General features: G+C 38.0%; 3 protein-coding genes across 3 annotated transcripts; all 3 read left to right on the top strand.

The window, feature by feature from the left end:
- Positions 1-973: 973 nt before the first annotated feature.
- LOC127524037 (sushi, nidogen and EGF-like domain-containing protein 1) lies at positions 974-4,996 on the top strand. The gene is made up of 9 exons (XM_051915342.1): positions 974-1,519; positions 1,703-1,823; positions 1,914-1,937; positions 2,039-2,172; positions 2,252-2,530; positions 2,624-2,719; positions 2,812-2,968; positions 3,307-3,389; positions 3,490-4,996. The coding sequence occupies exons 2-9, from the start codon at positions 1,766-1,768 to the stop codon at positions 3,568-3,570; spliced, it is 912 nt and encodes a 303-aa protein (XP_051771302.1). The 5' UTR covers positions 974-1,519; positions 1,703-1,765; the 3' UTR covers positions 3,571-4,996.
- Positions 4,997-6,116: 1,120 nt separating this feature from the next.
- Positions 6,117-13,534, top strand: LOC127524035 (serine/threonine-protein kinase pim-2-like). The gene is made up of 7 exons (XM_051915338.1): positions 6,117-6,678; positions 6,953-7,047; positions 7,204-7,254; positions 7,390-7,768; positions 7,849-8,025; positions 8,172-8,260; positions 8,369-13,534. The coding sequence occupies exons 1-7, from the start codon at positions 6,357-6,359 to the stop codon at positions 8,378-8,380; spliced, it is 1,125 nt and encodes a 374-aa protein (XP_051771298.1). The 5' UTR covers positions 6,117-6,356; the 3' UTR covers positions 8,381-13,534.
- Positions 13,535-14,215: 681 nt separating this feature from the next.
- Positions 14,216-15,159, top strand: foxi1 (forkhead box i1). The gene has a single exon (XM_051915346.1). The coding sequence runs from the start codon at positions 14,327-14,329 to the stop codon at positions 14,783-14,785; it is 459 nt and encodes a 152-aa protein (XP_051771306.1). The 5' UTR covers positions 14,216-14,326; the 3' UTR covers positions 14,786-15,159.
- The last annotated feature ends 6,058 nt before the right edge of the window (positions 15,160-21,217 follow it).

Consider the following 21,217-nt stretch of genomic DNA (forward strand, 5'->3'; position numbering starts at 1 on the left):
AATTTTATAATTCGCACTTTTGAAGTCGTGATTACGAGCTCATCGCATTCAAGTTTAAAAATGGGAGGGCGTTCATGTTCAAATTTTACCCAGGAAATTCATATTTAGGATAATTCCGAGAGCACGTGAAGGCAGCGTTAGCCCAAAGAAGAAGAAAAGCTGTTTAAATCTCCTAGATCACTTATAATTTTCCACAGCTCATGTTAAATTTTTGTTTCGTCAGTAAAACAATCCAAAAACATTAAAGGGTTAGTTCACCCAAAAATGAAAATGCTGTCATTAATTACTCACCCTCATGTCTTTATACACCCGTAAGACCTATGTTCATCATTGGAACACAAATTAAGATATTTTTGATGAAATCCGATGGCTCAATGAGGCCTCTATTGAGAGCAAAGCCACCTCTCAAGATCCATAAAGATACTAAAAACATATTTAAAACAGTTTATGTGAGTTCAGTGGATCTACCTAAATTTTATAAAGCGACGAGAATACTTTTTGTGCGCCAAAAAAACAAAATAACGACTTTTCAATATCTCGTGATAGCCAATTTCAAAACACTACTTCGGAGCTTTACGAATCGAATCAGTGGTTCAGACTTCGGAGCGCCAAAGTCACGTGATTTCAGCAGTTTAGCCGTTTAATAGGAGGTCCGAATCACTGATTCGAAACAAAAGATTTGTAAAGCTCAGAAGCAGCGTTTTGAAATCGGCCATCACGAGATATTGCTGAAAAGTCATTATTTTGTTTTTTTTGGCACACATTCTCAAGTATTCTCGTTGCTTTATAATATTAAGGTAGAACCACTGAACTCACATGAACTGTCTTAAATATGTTTTTAGTACCTTTATGGATCTTGAGAGGTGACTTTGCTTTCAATAGAGGCCTCACTGAGCCATCGGATTTCATCAAAAATATCTTAATTTGTGTTCCGAAGATGAACGAAGGTCTTACAGGTGTAGAACGACATGAGGGTAAGTAATTAATGACATTATTTTCATTTTTGGATGAACTAACCCTTTAAATAGATAAGGTCTGTTGTTTCCATTCTTGGTGTGAAGGGGCATTTAAATAAATATAGGTATGAAAGTCCATGTATGTTTTGAAATTCTGTTTGTTGACTGGTGGAGAGTACGAATTGGAAAAATATCTTACGTAAAGTGTGTCGTGGGACTGTTTCATACGTCAACATAATTCAATTATGCAAAAATGCATTAGCCTGTTTTTCTTTGCAAATTCCAGCATTCTCTTTATCTAATCTGACATAAGGAAATAGCACAGACACAATGTCAAGGGGATGAACTCTTGAAAAAACAAATGTCTAGAGTTGCTGATGTGAAGTCAAGCAGTTCTTTCACTTTAATTGTTGCACATTGAACATTGAGTTGTTTTGTGAGATTTTGAGAACACTTTTGACAGACATTGACTGAACAAGTCCCTCCCTTCAGTGCTATGATAATTAGGGTCAGATTTTGACCTTCAGAAGGTGCTTCTGGCATATTCCATAAAGCCGTCTGAGGTAAACATCTAACTTTTTGTCTATAGTGTTGCTTATTTGGACTTATTCTCTTATGATATGTCTATGTATATTCATGTTATGCTATAAACTATAAAGATGTGTTTGTAGAGCTAAAGTATAACTGAAATGATTATAAAATCAAAATAAGTATTAATATTGCTTTGGTTTCTTGTGATTTTCTAGTTACTCTCTGTGAAATTGTAGCAGTGACATTCTGGTATCTCTGACCTCATCCAAACATTTATCATGAGGTTGTCTCCACTTTCACAATATCTGCTGGTGTTCATATCAGTCTTGTCACTAAGTGAGTTTTACCATTCATCTGAATAATATCCTTCATTATATGTCAAAGACAATGGAATTGTATTCAAATTTATCAAATTTTTTTCAACAGGCAGGGTGACAAATGCACAGTCAGGTAATTATTAACCTTAGAACTAGAACATATAAAATTGTGTGAAGTGAAAAAACATGATCTGAGGTTATTGTCATCGGTGCTTGAAATTGTTTGTCTTGCAGCGCCAGTGGTATTCTATCCATTCGGCTCAGTGGCAGGAGACACTGTTAATATTTCTACTGAGGATGAAAACTCCACTCTTGTCAACCTGTGGAGACCTTTTGTGTTCTTTGGCCGCACATACAACAAGACTTATGTAAGAATTCAGTTCTGTTTTGTTAATGCAAATGGTGAATGAGAAAAATGACTAATGACTAATATCTTTTATTACCCAGGTTAATAGTAGCGGGCTCCTTACATTCAACCAGCCTTCATCTGAGTTCTTCACTAAGAACTTTCCCATCAATGGAAGTGAAGACATCATTGCTCCCCTCTGGACAGACGTTGATGTCAGTATGAATGGCATCATCTCATATCAGCAGTACTCAAATGGAAGTGTGCTCACTCAAGCCACTCAGGATATAAAACGGTATTTCCCTGATCTGAATTTCACGGCTACTTGGGTCCTTGTTGCAACTTGGGATAGAGTTGCGTACTTTTATCACACTGGCACGGTAAGATTGTTTGTTAAAACTCCTTCAGGCTCAAGCTTACAGATGTGCTTTTCTCAAAACTGCTGTGATAATCAGTGTTCCCAAACTTTGCAGGAAACATCGTTTCAAGTGGTTTTAATTTCGGGTGGTGATTTGTCTTTTATTCTCATGAATTATGGTGACTGCGCTGTGACGCCTAATGTGGTGCAGGTAAAACATGCCTTATATATCAATAGAACAAAATATGCCTATCTCTTCTTGATGTTCTGTCTCGGTAATTAGTTATTTCCTTGCTTGTGCAGGCTGGTTATGACACAATAAACTCCACGGCCTACTTTGTGATTCCTGGATCAATCAATGGAAGCGCTATTCCAAACCTTCTGAACTCCAGTAATGTAAGTGTTCCAGGTCGATGGGCCTTCAGGGTGGACGGTGGACCTCATCAAAATAATCTACAAGGTACATAATTGCCATCAAGATTATAATCTTTAGTATTATTATTATTATTTTTGGCATCATATGTTCTTTTAGCATTAGCAATGTCAAAGTCATGAGTTTGATTCCCAGGAACATGCAGAATTTATATCTTTAATCAACCTAAAATAGGATAAAAACATCTGGCAAATGCAGAAATATAAATGTATAAGTGTGTTTTCACTGCAATGTTGTGAACATTAATCAAGTCAAAGATTATATTCCTGTTTGACCTCTTCACTATGTTCAGTATACAGTACACATGTAAATGTAAAAACACTTTGACCGTATTAATCATTAATCATGTGCTTTATTTCCCTTAGGAAATATCATAGGAGTTCAAATGAGAGTTACATCATTTTCAGACCTAACAGCGATTGGAAAAATTGAGATTGTTTTAGAGAAAGTAAGTTGCAGTTACTACTGTACGTAATATGTTTTTTGTTTATTATGGTGCTAATGGACAATTCAAGAAATTGTGATCTGTCTGTCCATCTTTATTTCAGCTACAACAGGAGCTGGTCAAGTCCAGCCTGCCGAGCAGCGTGAAGCTGACCTTAAGAAAAATCCAAAAGATACAGCCGTAATATCGTAATATGGAATATATAACTCATACAAGGAAAGAAATTCAGAGACTGGTTCATTAAATCTCTTAAATCAAATATCCCTGCCATTAAAATATCCTTCATACAGGGAAGCTAACCAGCAAATCTAGCCATTGAGGATGGAAATGCTGTCATTCCAGTTTAAAGTTCTTTGCACAACGTTTTCTGTCAGCTTTGACACATTCAGAGTCAAATCACATTCATTTCTCTAAAAAATTCACAGATGAAGAATGTCACTCTTCAAGAAGGTAAATGTTTGTATGAGGTGTGACAGCGGTTTAATCTGTCTATCTGCGGTGTCAATAGTGGTAAACCTGTATTCCTCTGTGGCTCCATTTGCTGGTAAATCAACTTTTTACAGATCCATATCGTAACTGTCTATTGGGGAGACGAGGCTAGCTGAATCTGAATATAATGCTATTATTTTTACCTTTATTGCTCAGGAAAAAAGATGTAGTCAACTAAACAAACATTGAGCTTTTGTGACAACATGCCTCGATAGAGTGCAAAAGTGCAGAAAAAGATGTGGAGTACGTTCATGATGGATGGATGTGGATGGAAGCACTTTCTTCAGCTCATACTTGTTGATCCCGCTCACTGCCATTATAAAGCTGAAATGCGTCAGGATATTTATTAATATTTCTCAGATTGTGTTCATCAGAAATAAGAAAGTCATATACATCTAGGATGGCTTGAGGGTGAGTAAAGCTTGGGGTAATTTTCATTTGAAAGTGAACTAATCCTTTAAGAAAGGAGAGTCTTATGTCTTCATATACCGAATGTGATATTTTACACTTGATTTAAACTTAAACGCTTTGACTATTATCTGATTAGTACACACATGCTCTTTCATTCAGAAATCTTTGCTGATCTGCCATAAGGGGTTGACATTGCTAGTGTTAATAGGCCTACACATTAAAAAGCCTACATACAAGGCTGTTTTACATACTGAGGGTCCGAAGTGTGTTGGGTAAACCGAATCATAGGGACAAAAGGGTTGTGTTATTTACTAAACAAATACACCCACATTTATAAGTTGCAATGTACACAAGCATGAAGAAGCATTTTATATGTATGCACGTCATGGTTTCATGTTGGTGTTGATATTTGAGTTTGTCAATGTATTTTTCTCATATATTTCTACACAGTAACAGAGAAAGTGTCACTGGGCCTGTTCGAATACCCGCACTTACTTGACCACTTGTCTACTTGCATGACATCTTTATGGAGATCGGATAAAGTGTTCAAGAGCGTGTAAAGACTGCAAGTGTTTTAAGATTTTTGTATTTGGACAGGCCCAAAATCAAGTAGTATCACTGAGTTCTCAGTATCAGAGATCAAGATGAATTCATGTCTCCATCTGCTGGTCAGACTTTAGAAAGAATATTAAAATTCAATTCATAGGCAATGTTTGTCATGATTTATTTATTCTTAACCTGCTTCATGCGTAATTTAATATTTTCTTCAATTTTTATTTTTGCTGTTTTAGCATTACCCAGATCCTGGGTCAGATATAACAACCCAGAGGTCGAGTTATTTATCGCGGGCTTTTTGCGACCTCTTCAGGAGAGAGCAGAGCAGTGCAGCTCCATCAAATCGGAGCATGTCTTCGGTTTGTGTACATTTTATTTTATTTAAAAATCGTTATGTTCTGTATATCGTTTAATTTCATGCAAACCAACATACAGGGGCGCGATGTGAGTCACCAGTGTGACGTCGTCGGTCTTCTTGCATAAAATGTTATGCTTTTTTTTTTTTTTCAAAAAGATACAGAATATAAATTCTTAGGATGTTAAAATATGCTATCCGAACGGTACACTGATTATTTATGGACAAGTTATGGAGTCAGTCACAGCAGTTTTCGGCTACGAGTGAAACGCAGGCGGCGGTCTGAAGTTATGGGTTCCCCCGCCGCACGCGAGCCATGTCCGGCACGAGATCCAGCGCCGTTACGGTGGAAACAGGACAACAGAGACATGTCGATTACACTTGAATTACTTCTAAATGTTCAATTTTTACTTGTAATATTTGTTAAACCATCTTAAATGTAGGCAATATGTATTTAAAACAATATAAAATATACCATACTATAAAATATGATCTAAAATAAATGAATTATCATGCAAACGGTGGTTGTGTGGATTATTTAAAAAAAAGTTTAGAGAATTTAAATTAATCCGTAAACATTAATTAATGTAGGCTATAAAGTAAAAGAAAAAAAAAAGCTATTATTATAGTAAAAATGAATCAACCTATTGCTGGGTTAAATAAACAACCCAATTTGTCGTGTATTTACCCAGCCCTTGGGTTGGAAACAACCCAAATTGGTTTGTTTTTAACCCAGTGTTTTTTTTTAGAGTGCAATGTTTCTATTTGCATGTACATATTATATTATGCCTATATCTTTTGTTAAAACATTAATATTTTTAACAAAACATATTTAAAATTGGAATTATATATATATATATATATATATATATATATATATATATATATATATATATATATATATATATAAACATTTTTATCATATGTTTTATTTACTACACCAAGGTACAAAATCTTTTAACTATTTGGCTCAGAAAAGTTAATAGACAGTATTCTGAAGCTCAAGATCGGCTGTGTGCTGTTCCGTACGACGCCATAAAGCGCGATCGAATGTTTAGAATGTGGCGTGCGCGAGGGTATATGAACCATGGAAACATGGAAACATTTTGTGGGTTTGTAGTAATGGCTGAAGACGAAAGTGATTGGCGTTTATCAGATTTATGGGACAGCGAGGTTCTCGAGTTAGTGATGGCAACGTGTACGATCACCATCGAAGTACACCACCAACACCCGGCAACGACACGGCGGAGCAACATCCTCATCCGTGCGATGAGACGCCTGTCGATGCCGGTGAGGGAGACAGCCAGAGGAGGGAGGAGGAGAGGAAGAAGGCGTGGGCAGAGGAGGAGGAGAATAGAAAAAAAAGGTTCTGGAGGCTGACCTTTTTCCTCAGAGCTGCCAGAAAACACCTTAAGATGATTCGCCTGGGTCAGACTGAGGTGCAGGTCATTAAGATACCACCGCCAGACAGCAACACTGATGGTAAATTAACTTGTGACCATGTATGAGCAACAAAAAAAATCACATTTACACCTAGATTAAATTATCCATTAATGGTATAATTTTACGGTCCCCTATAGGGTAATTTTAAATGAAATAAATTATGGTTTTAAGAAATTATAAGAGATTTAAACTTTTTAATTAGTCTAGACAATGTTGTTTCCTTATATATTGTAAGATGTTAATTTTCTATTTTGGGCTTTCCCCTATATAAATAATAAAAAAGTGTAAACTGCAGTTATTTCTCTTTTAATAGATGACATTCTGTGCCGCTACGAGCTTGGTGATCGTCTGGGGGTAGGTGGGTTTGGCGTCGTTCATGAAGCAATTCGTGTGGAGGATGGCCTTAAAGTAAGTACAAATAAATGAGACCTTATGCAGCTGTAGCAAGACTGCCTTGTGTTCTTCTCATCCTTTCACTATTATGTCCACATTCTGTTCAGGTTTAATGAGTGGAATGATATGACCTCTACAAACATGTTTTGTTTTGTTGTTTTTTTTTGTCAGGTGGCTGTGAAAGATGCCATGAAGACGCAAGACATGGAATACCTAACCATTGTAAGTCAGCTGCACTCTCTATGTTCTCTGCTCTCAGTCACTGTTTTCATTTAAAATATCTTAAATGAACAATAATTACTCTGGCTTTCAATAGATGAACAGATTCAATCACTTTAAAATCCGTCTGTCTTCTAGCCTGATCATCCAAACCCCCTACCGCTGGAGATAGCTCTCACAATCCTGGCCAACAAGGGACCAAATGCGCCAGGGATTATAAAACTGCTGGACTGGCAGGACCATTGGGACAACTACGTCATGGTTCTCGAGTGTCCATCACCCTGCGAGAACTTAGTAAGTTTCTTGGAGGGCCACGGTGGCAGGCTTGATGAGGGTTTAGTGCAGCACATCATGCGGCAAGCAACGCAGGCAGCTCGCATATGTTGTCGCCGTGGTGTATACCATGGCGATATAAAGTTGGAAAATTTCATCGTGAGCAAGGACACCCTGCAAGTCAAGTTGATTGATTTTGGGTGCGGGAATCTCATGAGGAAATCTGCTTACACAACATTGTATGGTATGTATTATTCCCTCAAAGCTGACAGACATGCTTTGGTAATGCAAACTTGCACATAAGGTGAAATCTCTTTCTTCCAGGCACCATGGAGTACTACCCTCCTGAGTACAAGATCAAGGGCAAGTACCATGGGAAATCGGCAGTGGTGTGGTCTCTGGGGGTGATCTTGTTCACGATGCTGTGCGGCCGTTTTCCAACTAGCGATGACTTGCACAAGACCAAACTACACCTCTGGTCAGAGCCTGGATTGTCAAAAGGTGAGATCCTCACCACAAGAAAAGAAGTCTGATTCCAATCATCATACAAATAAAATGTTCTTCCAGATCAAATTTTACTGCTTAGAGTGACATGACTGAATGGAGAAGATGTAAAAGCACATAATCAGATGTATGTTTCTGCACAGAATGCTGCCATTTGATCTGTAGCCTCCTGCAGCACAAGCCTAAGCAGCGGCTTGGTCTGAAAAAGATCCTTCACCACGACTGGTTTCAGGTACTGAGCCTAAAAACAGCTCGTTTTTACACATGCTTTTGTTGCTTTTTGAATGGGAAGAAATTACAAAGTTAAGAATAATGTATTTTGGTTTCTGTTCTGTTTTAGGTCCCCATATAAGTCATGGAGAAGAGGAACTCCTACTCCAGACATTTCTACAGTCTTCTGTCTGCTTTGCGTCTTGCGGGCTGACAGAAAGACCTTCCATCCCTCCGTAATGCCTCAGCGTCTTGCGGGGCAGGCAGGCCATGGTTGCGTCTTACACCATGGCTTGAAGCAGCAGTATTTGCGTCTGGTGGTACTGCTTGCTTGGGGATGTGTATATTTGTACATACATAGTTGTTTTTTGTTTGTTTTTTTTTGTTTTTTTACCTGCACTGTCCCATCACTGTCTACACAACCCTGTCATGACTGCATTGCTCCAAGAGGTCCCTGTCTTATCTGCACTGCTCACCAGAGGTTCCTGCCACAGCCAGCTCAGAGGCCTGTAATGGCCATCCTCATCTTATAACTCTCTTTATTATGTCTGTCCGGTTCCAGAGCTCTCAGTCTCCACCTGTCTAATCTGCTAAGCTGCCAGTGCTCCCAGTCTCAGCTGCCTTGGTACCAAAGCTTCCAGGTTGTTCCTGTAGTGGCTACCTGTTTTGGAGCTCCTTGTTTGCACAGTCTCAAAGGTTTGTCCTGATGTAAGCTGGGTCCCAGAGGTTCCAGTAATGGTCACTTAGAGAGGTTCATGCCACGGCTATTTAAAAGTGCCTGTCTGCTCAGTCTCAGATGTTCTTCTCAAAGCTCTTCCAGATGCGATGTGTGGGTCACAAAGTCTCCTGTCATGCCTGTCCCAGTGCTCTCTGTCTTGGTTTCTTCAGTTCCAGTTCTCTCCATCTTGACTGCCCCGCCAAAAGAGCTCCCCCAAAGTTCCTGCCATGGACATCCCAAAGGTTCCTGCAATGGCTGCTCTGGTCTGAGTTCCATGTCATGTCCACTCTGCATCTAAATTTCCTGTCACGTCCACTACAGAGAATCCTAAAAGTCTCTGTCTGGACCCCCTGTTACAAGAGCTCCCCAAAAGGTCCCATGAATGCTGCCCTGGAGTTTGAGCTTCCAGGGATGTGTGCCCAGGTCCCAGAGGCTCCTGTAATGCTCTCTATTTTGAATGCCCTGCTACAAGATCTCCTCCAAAATGTCTGCCATGGACACCTCAATGGTTCCCGTAATGGCTGCTTCCGGAGTCCGAGCTCCCAGTGATGTGTGGGACACAAAGTCTCCTGTCATGCCTGTCCCAGTGCTCTCTGTCTTGGTTGCTTCAGTTCTAGTGCTCTCCATCTTGCTGCCCCGCCACAGGAGCTCCCCAAAGTTCCTGCTGTTGACATCCCAAAGGTTCCTGCAATAGCTGCTCTGGTCTCAGAGCTCAATGTCATGTCTGCCCTGCACCAAAATTTCCTGTCATGGCTACTACAGAGGTTCCTGTTACTGCCATGTACAAGATTCCTGTCATGGATGCACTAAAAGTCTCTGTCTGGGCCACCTGCTACAAGATCTCCTCCAAAATTTCTGCCACAGACATCTTAATGGTTCTCAAAATGGCTGCCCCAGAGTCCAAGGTCCCAGCGATGTGTGCCCGGGTCCCGGAGCCTTTCGGATTCTTATCATGAAAGGGGTGCAAATAAAAAAAAAATCAAAATGAATGTTTTATGTTATAGTTTTTTAGAGTTGCTTACACACTAAAAGTGGTACTTGAGGCCCACTCAGTGAAACCATTCACTCATGTACCTAATCTTGATACCAAGCCTGCAAAACTGCAAGCACATTATCTGCTTTACAATCAGTTTGCAACTGTAAAACAAACTTTTTTCCAAATTGCTAAACACAGTTCTCTACATATACAAATAGCACACTCATTTACCAATTACCCACACCCATCGATCATGTGTGAAAACAATTACACATAATCAAAACTCATTGTTTTGAGAAATAAATTATTTATTTTTACCCCTTTGCATTTCTTTTTATAGTGTAATTTGATTTGATCACTTAGGAATCAAAATTCAATGTTTTAAGAAACAAATACATTTTTTACCCTTGCATTTTTGTTTATTTTGTAAATATATACTGAATATGCATACAAGTCAAGTCACCTCTATTTCTGTAGCGCTTTAAACAATACAGATTATTTCAAAGCGGCTTCACAATACTAACAATTTCAAATTCTCCTGAAAAGCAGCTCTAACAAGCCAATAGTGTCATTATTCAGTCAGTTCAGTTCAATAACTGTAAAATTTATCAATTGTGCAAAGATTGTGAATACATACATACAGTGTTTTTGTGCACATACTGCACACTGAACAAGCTAAAGACACAATATAGTAGTGTTTTACATTTTTCACATCCGTGTGTAGTTTGATGTGTATATGGCTAATTATTTGATGGTTTGTGTGTAGAGTTACTATGCAAAAACACCATTTTTAGAAGAGTTAAAATAGTTTTGAATGATGCTTTTGCTAGAGATGTGTGACGTTTTGCATGTTGTGTGCGTGTTTTGTGGTTTTGTGTGTAGGGTTTTGAGAAATGGAGCCATAGTTTCAGAAATTGTGTGTAAGCAATTATTTTTTTAAAATTTGTTATTTAAAAACATTGCCTCCTTTTTTGCATTATTTGTTTTTATCTGGTGTTATTTTGGACAGAATTTACTCTTCTTCTTTTTTTTAGGTCACTGCATAAGACCAGTGCTGCCCCGGGTCCAGAGTTCCCCGTCATGAAAGTGGTGCAAATTAAAACAATACTAATTAAATAATTAGTGCATTTTAATGGTATTTATTTTTTGTAAGTTGGTAAGTGCCTTTGTGTTTGTGAGTTGTAGAGTCGTGTTTTCATCTGGTTTATGAAGGTTTAGAAGGTCTCAGTGGATTAGAAGCAGATTGTGTTAATTCTAGTAAGGCAACTTTGTACCTCAGCGCTGCTTCTTTACTGACCCTGAAGGACGGGAGGGAACACAACATCAGGTAACACAAAGTTGAATTCATTTAAATGAATCCATTGCATAAAACATTTAATATATATGGTAAGATGACAATGTAAAATAGTTTAGTAGTTTTTTATTTGCCTAAATTATATGCCAGAATCAATAGCACATTTAAAATTGAAAATGTATCAAACTTTATGTACATGAAGTGAATATGGACATTTTAACAAACGTTTGGGTTATTTTTATTTTTTGTTTATTTGCTTATTTATCAATTATTTATTCAGTTCAGTTAAGACCTCAATTAACATCTGCTAAACACTTTTTCTGGTGTCAAAAAAGAAGACAAACTATTACATTTTTAAACTTGGGAAAGATAAAAAATTTTACAAGCTGACAAAGGGCGTTTGCTGGTCATTTTTGTGTCAGTCTTCTGTCGTTTTATCATCAACTCATTTGCTTATGAGGATCTGTATTGTGACAACATCTGTTCTGAATACAGTTGAAATGTTCATGTTCTCCAAATGGACAGAAGGTGGCGATATTCGCCTTCATTGGGTCTAAAGACCTTTATTACTTTAATCACATTGTGAATGACATGCACATGATGTAAAGCTTAAAATATAGTCATCATTTCTTTCAGATATTTTGTTTTCACGCTTCCTCTCACTTTTTCATCCTAATAAATTTATTATATGTTTGTTTAATCTTGAACTATAGTTTACAAAGGACTTAATTATATATAAAAAGATAAAAGACCTTAATAATATGTAAAATCATTATTTTTTACTTTAATTATATTCAACAGACTATTATTAAATTATAACAGTTAGTGAAACAAATATTCCCTGAGTAAACCTACAGTTTTCCACATTATTTTTTTTATTTGCATTAACTTCTCGTCCGATGAATGTCCTGTGCATTTTCAAAAATGTAAAACAGTCAGAAAAGAAGCAAAGTGCATAAATCAATGACCATAGGCTATAATAATCGATAGTTTAATCTAGCCGAATAATTGAACACTTTTCCAAAACAACACATTCGTGTTCATTTTGATTCTTGTGTCGACTGGTATCCATTTGTAAATTCAAGCGAAACTTCAGTGAGTTCGGGTGATAGAAGATGGACTGTACATTTGCATAGTGTGGGGGTGGAGCGTTTCGTCCAATTAGACTAATTTCATGTTAAGTGATCATAATACATAATTAACTTCTGTCTAAACTAGGCTAAACATATCATTTTATTGGTTTGCACCATGATTTCCTTCCAAAACCTTTAAATATTTATTTCATTCACAATTAGATTTATAGAGGAGTATGGGGTTAGTTGTTATCAATGAGGTTTTAAGTCAAAAGTCCAGTTGCACAAATGTTTTTTTCCCTCTAGCAGCTGTTTTGTATGTGGGTTTCAATTTAATTCAGTTGATTTAAATTAGAATAATGCTGTGATCCGAACTAAAATAATCACTTTTTTTGGCTATATGTTGAATAAACCAGTGAACACAATACAACCACACTAACATATATAGCCTGAATTCAGGTTGATTGGGACACTTTTTCCAAGTCACCTCAATGGCAAAAAAAAAAAAAAAAAAAAAGTGTCCCAATCACCCTGAATTCACCCTACAATCAGTCAGTCGTTTTTCCCCCTTAAACGTCAGGTCCTGGTAAATTGTCACACGTGTTTTAAAATACATGCAATTTATACAATATTTTTGGACCAAAATAATGACATTTTTTAGGCTACATTTACTCGTTTCTTAATTCTTTTACTGTTTACAACCTGTTACACTATTTCAATGGCAGGTTTCTGTGTAAACAAACATAGTGACAACATGCCCCACTATCCTTTTTCTAAACTGCGCATTACAAGGAAATGTGTTTTATTTAGCCTGGTTAGTTAATCAATACTTTAAGGTTTGTAAAAACTGACCTACACTTAGACTATTCTATGGATTTAAAAGGTGTGACAACCAGCATCTCCTCTAGCCTATATTCTAATTTAATTTTATTTACTTTATTTTATTTTATATATATTTATAAGCATATGTTCTTTAGATAAATATTTTTTCAACTTTTTGTATTTAAACAAACTTTGTGTTCAGCTGCCTCCCTAAAGCTTATCACATGAATGATCTCGATGAATATTGGATGAAGTTAATTGAGTTGAAGTGTGACAGTGGGAGGGGTTGCCAACCAGCAGTTCATTCACTGCATGCGCCCCGGACAGGTTAAATAACCCTCCCCTTATGCGTACTCGGGCACTCTAGGGTAAACCCTCAGACACGAGCGCATTCAGCAGGACTGATCGGTGAAACTCAGCTCACTTCATGTTTCTAGAGGGAGAACGGATTATGAACGCGTTTGGGCAGCAGCCGTCGAGCCAGCAAACCAGTCCCCTCCAGCACCATAACGCGCAGGACATCCTGGACATGACTGTTTACTGCGACACCAACTTCAGCATGTACCAACAGAACCTCCACCATCACCACCACCACGCGCAAAGACCACCTGCGCATCCTTCCAGCTACGGACTCGGCGAGTACACCTCGCCCACAACCAACCCTTACCTGTGGATGAACAGCCCAGGTATCACCTCTTCCCCGTATCTCTCAGGCCCGAACGGAGGGTCTTACATTCAGTCAGGATTTGGGTCGAACCAGCGGCAGTTTCTTCCTCCGCCCACCGGCTTCGGAAGCGCAGATCTCGGGTGGCTCTCCATTTCAAGTCAGCAAGAACTTTTCAAGATGGTTAGACCGCCGTACTCGTATTCAGCGCTGATTGCGATGGCTATTCAGAACGCTCAGGATAAGAAACTGACCCTCAGTCAGATTTATCAGTATGTGGCCGACAACTTTCCTTTTTATAAAAAAAGCAAAGCCGGATGGCAGAACTCCATAAGACACAATCTGTCCTTGAACGACTGCTTCAAGAAAGTCGCGCGGGATGAGGATGACCCTGGTAAGTTTGAACGTTCTTTACTTATAGATCATAAAATTTAGTGTTAAATTATATTTTGAGTGTAGTACTAACCTAATTTTTTAACGTTTTTTTTTTTTTTTTAAAGGGAAAGGGAATTACTGGACTTTGGACCCCAACTGCGAGAAAATGTTCGATAACGGCAACTTCAGAAGGAAGAGAAAAAGAAGAGCTGATGGAAACGCCAGTGGTCTGTCTGTAAAATCCGAGGACGCGCTCAAATTGGCGGACACGGCGAGCCTGATGAGCGCGTCCCCGCAGAGTCTCCAAAACTCTCCGACCTCCAGCGAGCCCAAATCATCTCCCTCACCGTCCGCCGAGCACAGCCCGTGTTTTACCAACTTTATCGGTAACATGAACTCGGTAATGGCGGGAAACGGCAACGGGATCAGAAGCAGAGACGTCAGCTCTGGACACTTGGGGGATTTTACGCACGGCATGTCTGGACATGAACTCGCCCCTCCATCAGAACCCAACAGACTAAACTACTACTCAACATCCCATAATAACAGTGGCTTGATCAACTCGCTCTCCAACCATTTCAGCGTCAGTAATCTCATATACAACCGAGATGGAACCGAAGTTTAGAGACGGTCAATTTGTTGAACCTCTAATGTGCTCTGTGAGTACATGGCCAAGCTGTTACAATAGACTTCATTTCTATACACTTTCACCTCAGTTGCACAGCTTGAAGTTCATTTTAATTCATTGTGTGGCCTGTCTGGTGTTTTTGAATGCATCAGCCAGTGCTTGGCGTGGGTTTGCATCATTTACATGTATTCTGCCTTGAGTAAATGGTAATTCTGCACCATACTGTGATACTTTACATGTCCACACATGTCTATTTCATAGGCCACTATAACAAGTGCCTTCTGAGATGCTGTTTTTTGTAGAAGAAATGTAGGTATATTTTATTTAAATGGATTGTTTCTGATTTGTAAATAAAACGTGCATATATCTGACATGTCTGTAGCTTCGGTTTCTGTTTATATGCTCTATATGATGAGCAAAACATCATATGCATGATGTTCTGTCATTATCTGCTCAATGGCACAACAAACACAAACACCTAGTGCATCTCAGTGTGTTCCCACGGAGTCAGCGGGTGGCCGTATGGATGTAACAGCAATTAACATGTTTTCATGTTTATGTAGTTTGTTTACAGTCGCTCACAATTATATATAGTTTGTTTGTAGATGGCTGCAATCAAACAGGCAGTTTAAAGACAACTTTTAATTAGCTTTTGCACTAAAGTACTGTTCCGTTTTAAACAGAAGCAATGAAATTTCAGATTACACGGAGTACAGTGAAAATGTATTTCTGAAACCCTAAATTTCAAAGTACTTTAACCAGCCCCCATCTTTTTTCCCATAACAGATCAACTCCAGCAAACATATTGAGTTGACAATTATTTATCAAAAGAATTTCAGGTTTAATCGAGCGTTTGAATTAATCCGTGCCCCTGCTGTGGGCTCTCCTAATTGCTTTCTGCAAAACCCAGACACATTTAACTCTTCAGTGTCCTCATTATCTCAGGGAAGTTTTTTCAGCACCAGGGCCTGTTTATTTACTGTACAACCACTGGCTCTGAATGGCACAGACTCAACTGGGTGATGGTGTAAATAGCCTTATATGATCTGCCGGTTTATCCAGAGATTCAGCTTCCCCTTCTACCATTAACTCAAGTCCAGTCTGAGCTGCATGAAAACAGTAGGTGAGACTGAGATGTTTTCCGCTTGTCACTTTGAATGCAGATGATCGACCATAATCGAAGTCATCACAGCTTCATATCTGGAGAGTTCAAAAGTTCAACTGTTTGTCTGGAAGCTTTTATTTACACTCTGCTTATTTAATGGTGTATGAAAGTTTCACATGATCTTCACTCTTTAAAAAACAGGTTAATCCAGTGGGTTCTTGAGTTGGTTCTTTGGAGATTTTAAGTTCTTCAAACATCATGCAGATGTTTCTAGGTTCTTTAAATCACTTTTCTAACAAACTGCAAACGTTATAAAGGTTCTCCTATGGCATCAGGCTCAGACTCTTTTGTTCTAATTGGAAACTTCATTTTTAGGAGTAAAGTTCTCTTTAAAATATTATGTTACAAACCTTTAATAGATGTTTGGGATAGACTTTTTGGGGGCCGGTTCATTCTGGTCTTTTTTCAAAGTCAATCCACTGCATGCCCCATATCAAAGAAAGAAAATAAAAATAAACACATGACTGAAATACAACTGAATTGGCTCTGTTGTCTGGGATAAAGCAGAACTGACAGGGGATTCGTGTCAACAGTGCTGGAACACGAATGGATCTGGCATCACCAGAGACACCCTGCTGCTCTCTAGTGAAAACACAGTGATCTGCGAACAAATGAAAGCACTCAGAGCGAATTTCCCTCTCTGTGCCTTTATTCTAACAAAGGACATTGTTGTTCCACTTATTGAGGGATGGATTCTCATAGTCAAAATAGATCTGTGGTGAGAAGTACATAATTGAAATGGACACAAATTATATGTACAGGTAGGTAGACCTACATGCAGTCAGTTTTATTAATTTATAAAACACTATAAGGGTTGACAAATAATACTAAGATAATATAAAAGAAAGGTGTTTTTAAAAATAGTTTATCTAGTTTAGTTCAGTTTACAAGTTCTTCTTTGTATTACATTTCCTACAACTGTCTTTTGTAGACAAAAAAACAAAAACAAAAAAAGTCTACAAAAACTGATTTAATGACTCAAGTGTAACGTGTAAGCATCATTATTTTCATGTTGACTGACACAGTCGTGAGGGTCTAGAAATATTGCATATAGGGGTGAATTCAGGGTGATTGGGATACTTTTTGCCATTGAAATGACTTGGAAAAAGTGTCCCAATCAACCTGAATGCACCCTACTTTATGACGTATTTAAGTCATTGTATGTTTTAAATGGATTTTTGAATGTTCTTTTTTTTAATGAAACAAATAAAGCGCCACTGACCCAAAAACAACAAAAATAAGTCCATTATGTAGGCTACGGAAAGACTCGTCGCATTTTTTTTTTAAATAAACGGACAAGCAGAACTGTACAATTGCAATTACAGAAAATAAATGTCCATTTGGTTTAATTCTTCCTGGGATTCGATGGTTTCTGTCCATTTGCATGAATTATTGTGCAAACTGACGCGTCTAATGAGACGCGCGCATTCTGTTCAGATTGATACCGACGTCGTCACACATCGATACTTCACAAATTGTTGACGCTAAAAAAGGAATAATATGAATTCACCTATACTAATGTGACCTGAAGAAAGTTTGTACAGCATGTTCGTTCACTACGGGTAATTAGGCTTACCTTGGTTCACTTACCTCAGATTTTTGCCTTATTTCATTTAGCCTAGCTAACGTTAGCCCATAGCTAAACAACCAAATAGTACACACTCGTGTATAAAACTCGTTTTGTGAGCTAGTTTCAAACGCACTTGAAACTAAACAATTTTATGTTTTATATGGTCTTAAATTGTTATGATGTTTTTAGACTATGCTATTATTTTTGTATGCTAGCTTTCTGGCAAGTAGCCATTTAGTTGCAACGAAGGGTGTTGTCATTTTATTGGAGAAAGTTGTCACATGCTTTTAAATGGTATATATTTTTTGTAGTTTATTAATTACATTGTTTGTTGGCCAAAATAATGTTTTGATGTGTTTCTTATTCTTTAAAACTTTTTCCTATTTCTCACTGTTTTATTAGGTCTGTGCTCAATGAACAACTTTTTTCCCCAGGCAAATAACTTTTTGTAGTTTGAAAACAAACCCTGAGAAATATTCACTTGGGCTAAGAAGTGCGTGAATGTAATTTTTCTAATTACTAACCAATTGAATATATGAAATTCATGGAAATATTCAATAATTGATACATTTAATCATTTATGATATTGTGTGGTCTCTTTCTATTCTTGCATTTAAAAAACAGTTTATTCTTAACCAGTTTGTGTCGTGTAGTATATCATGAATATTTGCCCCACAGATGGACACTGACTTGCCACCTTGTAAGGTGCTGCCCTATTGCTGAAGGTCCAGACTGACCGTAGGGCCCCTGGGGGCCCTCACCCTTCACCTTTCCCATCTCTCAGGTGCCAGGCCCCTATATGTAAGGTGAGGATGCCCTGGGGCAGGGATTGGCCAGCATGCCTTTCTGTGGGGGTCTCAACGCGTGCTGATGTTCTTCTAGTCCCCCTCCTATGAGGAAAGACCATAATCAGAGGTTTAAACTCTTTGGTCACCCATCAACCTAAACTAGAGCTTCATCATAACACGGGCTGTTGAGACTTTTGACCAAGATTATTCTAATCTAATCCAATCTGATAATCTGATCTAATCTAATCTAATCCTGTTTTCCCAGAGCAGGAAGAGGAAATATCACTTTCTACTGACATCTGACCCTTGCACGGAAATGCCGGGAAAAAACAAGATGTAAGGTGAGGTGTTTGTGGCACCAGAAATGCATCGGTATTAAAATCAAGCCATTTGACTATGCGGATGTGGACAAAAGTTTGTGTGGGTTCGTGCTTTTCAATTCCCAAATAGTTCACAGATCAGGTACTAAGCGCTCGATCAGTGGGTTTGTAAAGATAAACAGAGTTTGGCGTGGAGATCTGCTGCTTTTGAGGAATCGTGTTACCGTCAGCACTGATAAGACTCGGCCTGGGGAAGTGCAGTCACTCAGCGACTCAGAGATTGAGACCAAACTGATGAGTTACTGGAGGATAGTGTTGCACATGGGATGTGTGAAACACCATTGCCATTAGCCGAACAGATGCTTTTACCTGTTACGGACACAAGAACAGGGAAAAGTATATCCTAGGTCAAGATGAAGACTTTGAGATTCATCAGTTATTCTATGTACACTTCCAGTCAAATGTTTAAACACACCTACTCATTCTTTTACAGATATGATTTCCTATATTTCAGAATAATGTTCGTTCATTTGTTCAATCAATCAATAGAAAAACAACCAAAAAGAGTGCATACATGTGAACTTCTTTCAGTAGTTTAAAAAGTATCATATCTTTTTTTTTTTTTTTTTTTTTTTTAAAGTTTAAGGATATGAAGTCCTTCAAAACAGGTTTTAGAATGAAATTCTTGTTGGCTATTATCTTAATATCTTAATATTGCTACATTGTTTTTGTAAGTATTAATATATGTTAATGTTATATATAAAATATGAATACAGTAAATATTATTATTGTATACATATTTTAAAAAATATTTGTAAATCAATCTAATAAATAAATTGCTTAATAAAATAATTTAAAAAATGTTTTTTAAAGGATTAGTTCACTTCAGAATTCAAATTTCCTGATAATTTACTCACCCCCATGTCATCCAAGATGTCTTTTTTTCTTCAGACGAAACGAAATTAAGGTTTTTGAGGAAGACATTCCAGGATTTTTCTCTTTATAGTGGACTTCAACAGTTACCAACTGGTTGAAGGTCCAAATTGCAGTTTCAGTGCAGCTTCAAAGGGCTCTACATGACCCCGGATGAGGAATAAGGGTCTTATCTAGCGAAACGATTGGTAATTTTCTAAAAAAATAAAAAATTATATACTTTTTAACCACAAATGCTCGTTTTGCACTAGCTCTACAATGCGCCACACATTACGAAGTCACGTTGGAAATGTCAGGCATAACGCAGGAAGAAGTACCGACCCAGTGTCTACAAAGCGAACGTGCAAAGATCAAGTCAAACGGCCTTTATTAAAAAAAAAAAGGTAAACGATTTTGAAGTTGGAGGAGAAAATGAGATGGAGTTTTTTGCCCTACCGCGGTACTTCCGCCTATGTCACGCGTGATCTTTCCAACGTGATTATGTAATGCATGGCGGATCACAGAGCAGTGCAAGACGAGCATTTGTAGTTAAAAACTATATCATTTTTATTTATTTTTTTAAAAATAGCTGATCGTTTCACTAGATAAGACCCTTATTCCTCGTCTGGGATCACGTAGAGCCCTTTGAAGCTGCACTGAAACTGCAATTTGAACCTTCAACCCGTTGGTCCCCGTTGAAGTCCACTATATGGAGAAAAATCCTGGAATGTTTTCCTTAAAAATCATAATTTCTTTTCGACCGAAGAAAGAAAGACATAAACATCTTGGATGATCTGGGGGTGAGTAAATTATCAGGAAATTTTAATTCTAAAGTGAACTAATCCTTTAATGAAAATAATACATTTTGTATTTGTCCACAAAGCTAATCTGAAACATTTAGGCATACGACTTTAGATCTAAGAATATACATTCAGTCAATGTACTTTATTTTAAAGGTCTAGAAAAAAACACTGATATAGATGTAAAAAACACCACTTATCTTAGACTAAACCTGCGTGTATTAGTAGCTTCTCTGAAGTCAATCAATTTGATGTAATGATCAGTTATTGATAAAACATTAACAGAACTATACTTTATAATGACTCAAATCTGTGCCATGACCGCAATGGAAAGACCTGAGTTGACCGTTTTATCTCCTGTATAAAGGACCCATTTGATGCATGAACATGATACCATTACTGCCCAGTCAGGTCTATCAAAACAAACCCATAACTTACAGTAGTGATGGTTCAGTCATCCTACGGTCTGTTCATCATTGTCAAACCCATAATACAGTAAATGTTGTGTCTGGATCCTGGGCATCGTGTCAAGCCTCGTAACTGAGCTTTATCACCAAACTAACGTGTGATGAAAACCGAGCCTGCCGTGCACTGGTTGGTCTGTCTGACCTGGAGAACATGATAGTTTCAACCTGACATTCAACATCTGTTTGTACCAGTCAGCAGGAATTAGGGGGCTAATATCTCATATCGCTGCGAGATCTCTTGAGGAAGTTAAATATTTAAGGGCGCAACACGACTGTGGCTGGGAACTGTGGGCGCTCCTCGCAGCTCTGTAAAAAACATGAAGCATACATTTGATATCTGAGGATAATGCTCATCTACTGGCATGACTCTGGTATGGTTTCATCAGACTCCTTACTGGGCCCATAAA

The sequence above is a fragment of the Ctenopharyngodon idella genome, chromosome 12 (assembly GCF_019924925.1).
Source record: "Ctenopharyngodon idella isolate HZGC_01 chromosome 12, HZGC01, whole genome shotgun sequence".
Lineage (NCBI taxonomy): Eukaryota > Metazoa > Chordata > Actinopteri > Cypriniformes > Xenocyprididae > Ctenopharyngodon > Ctenopharyngodon idella.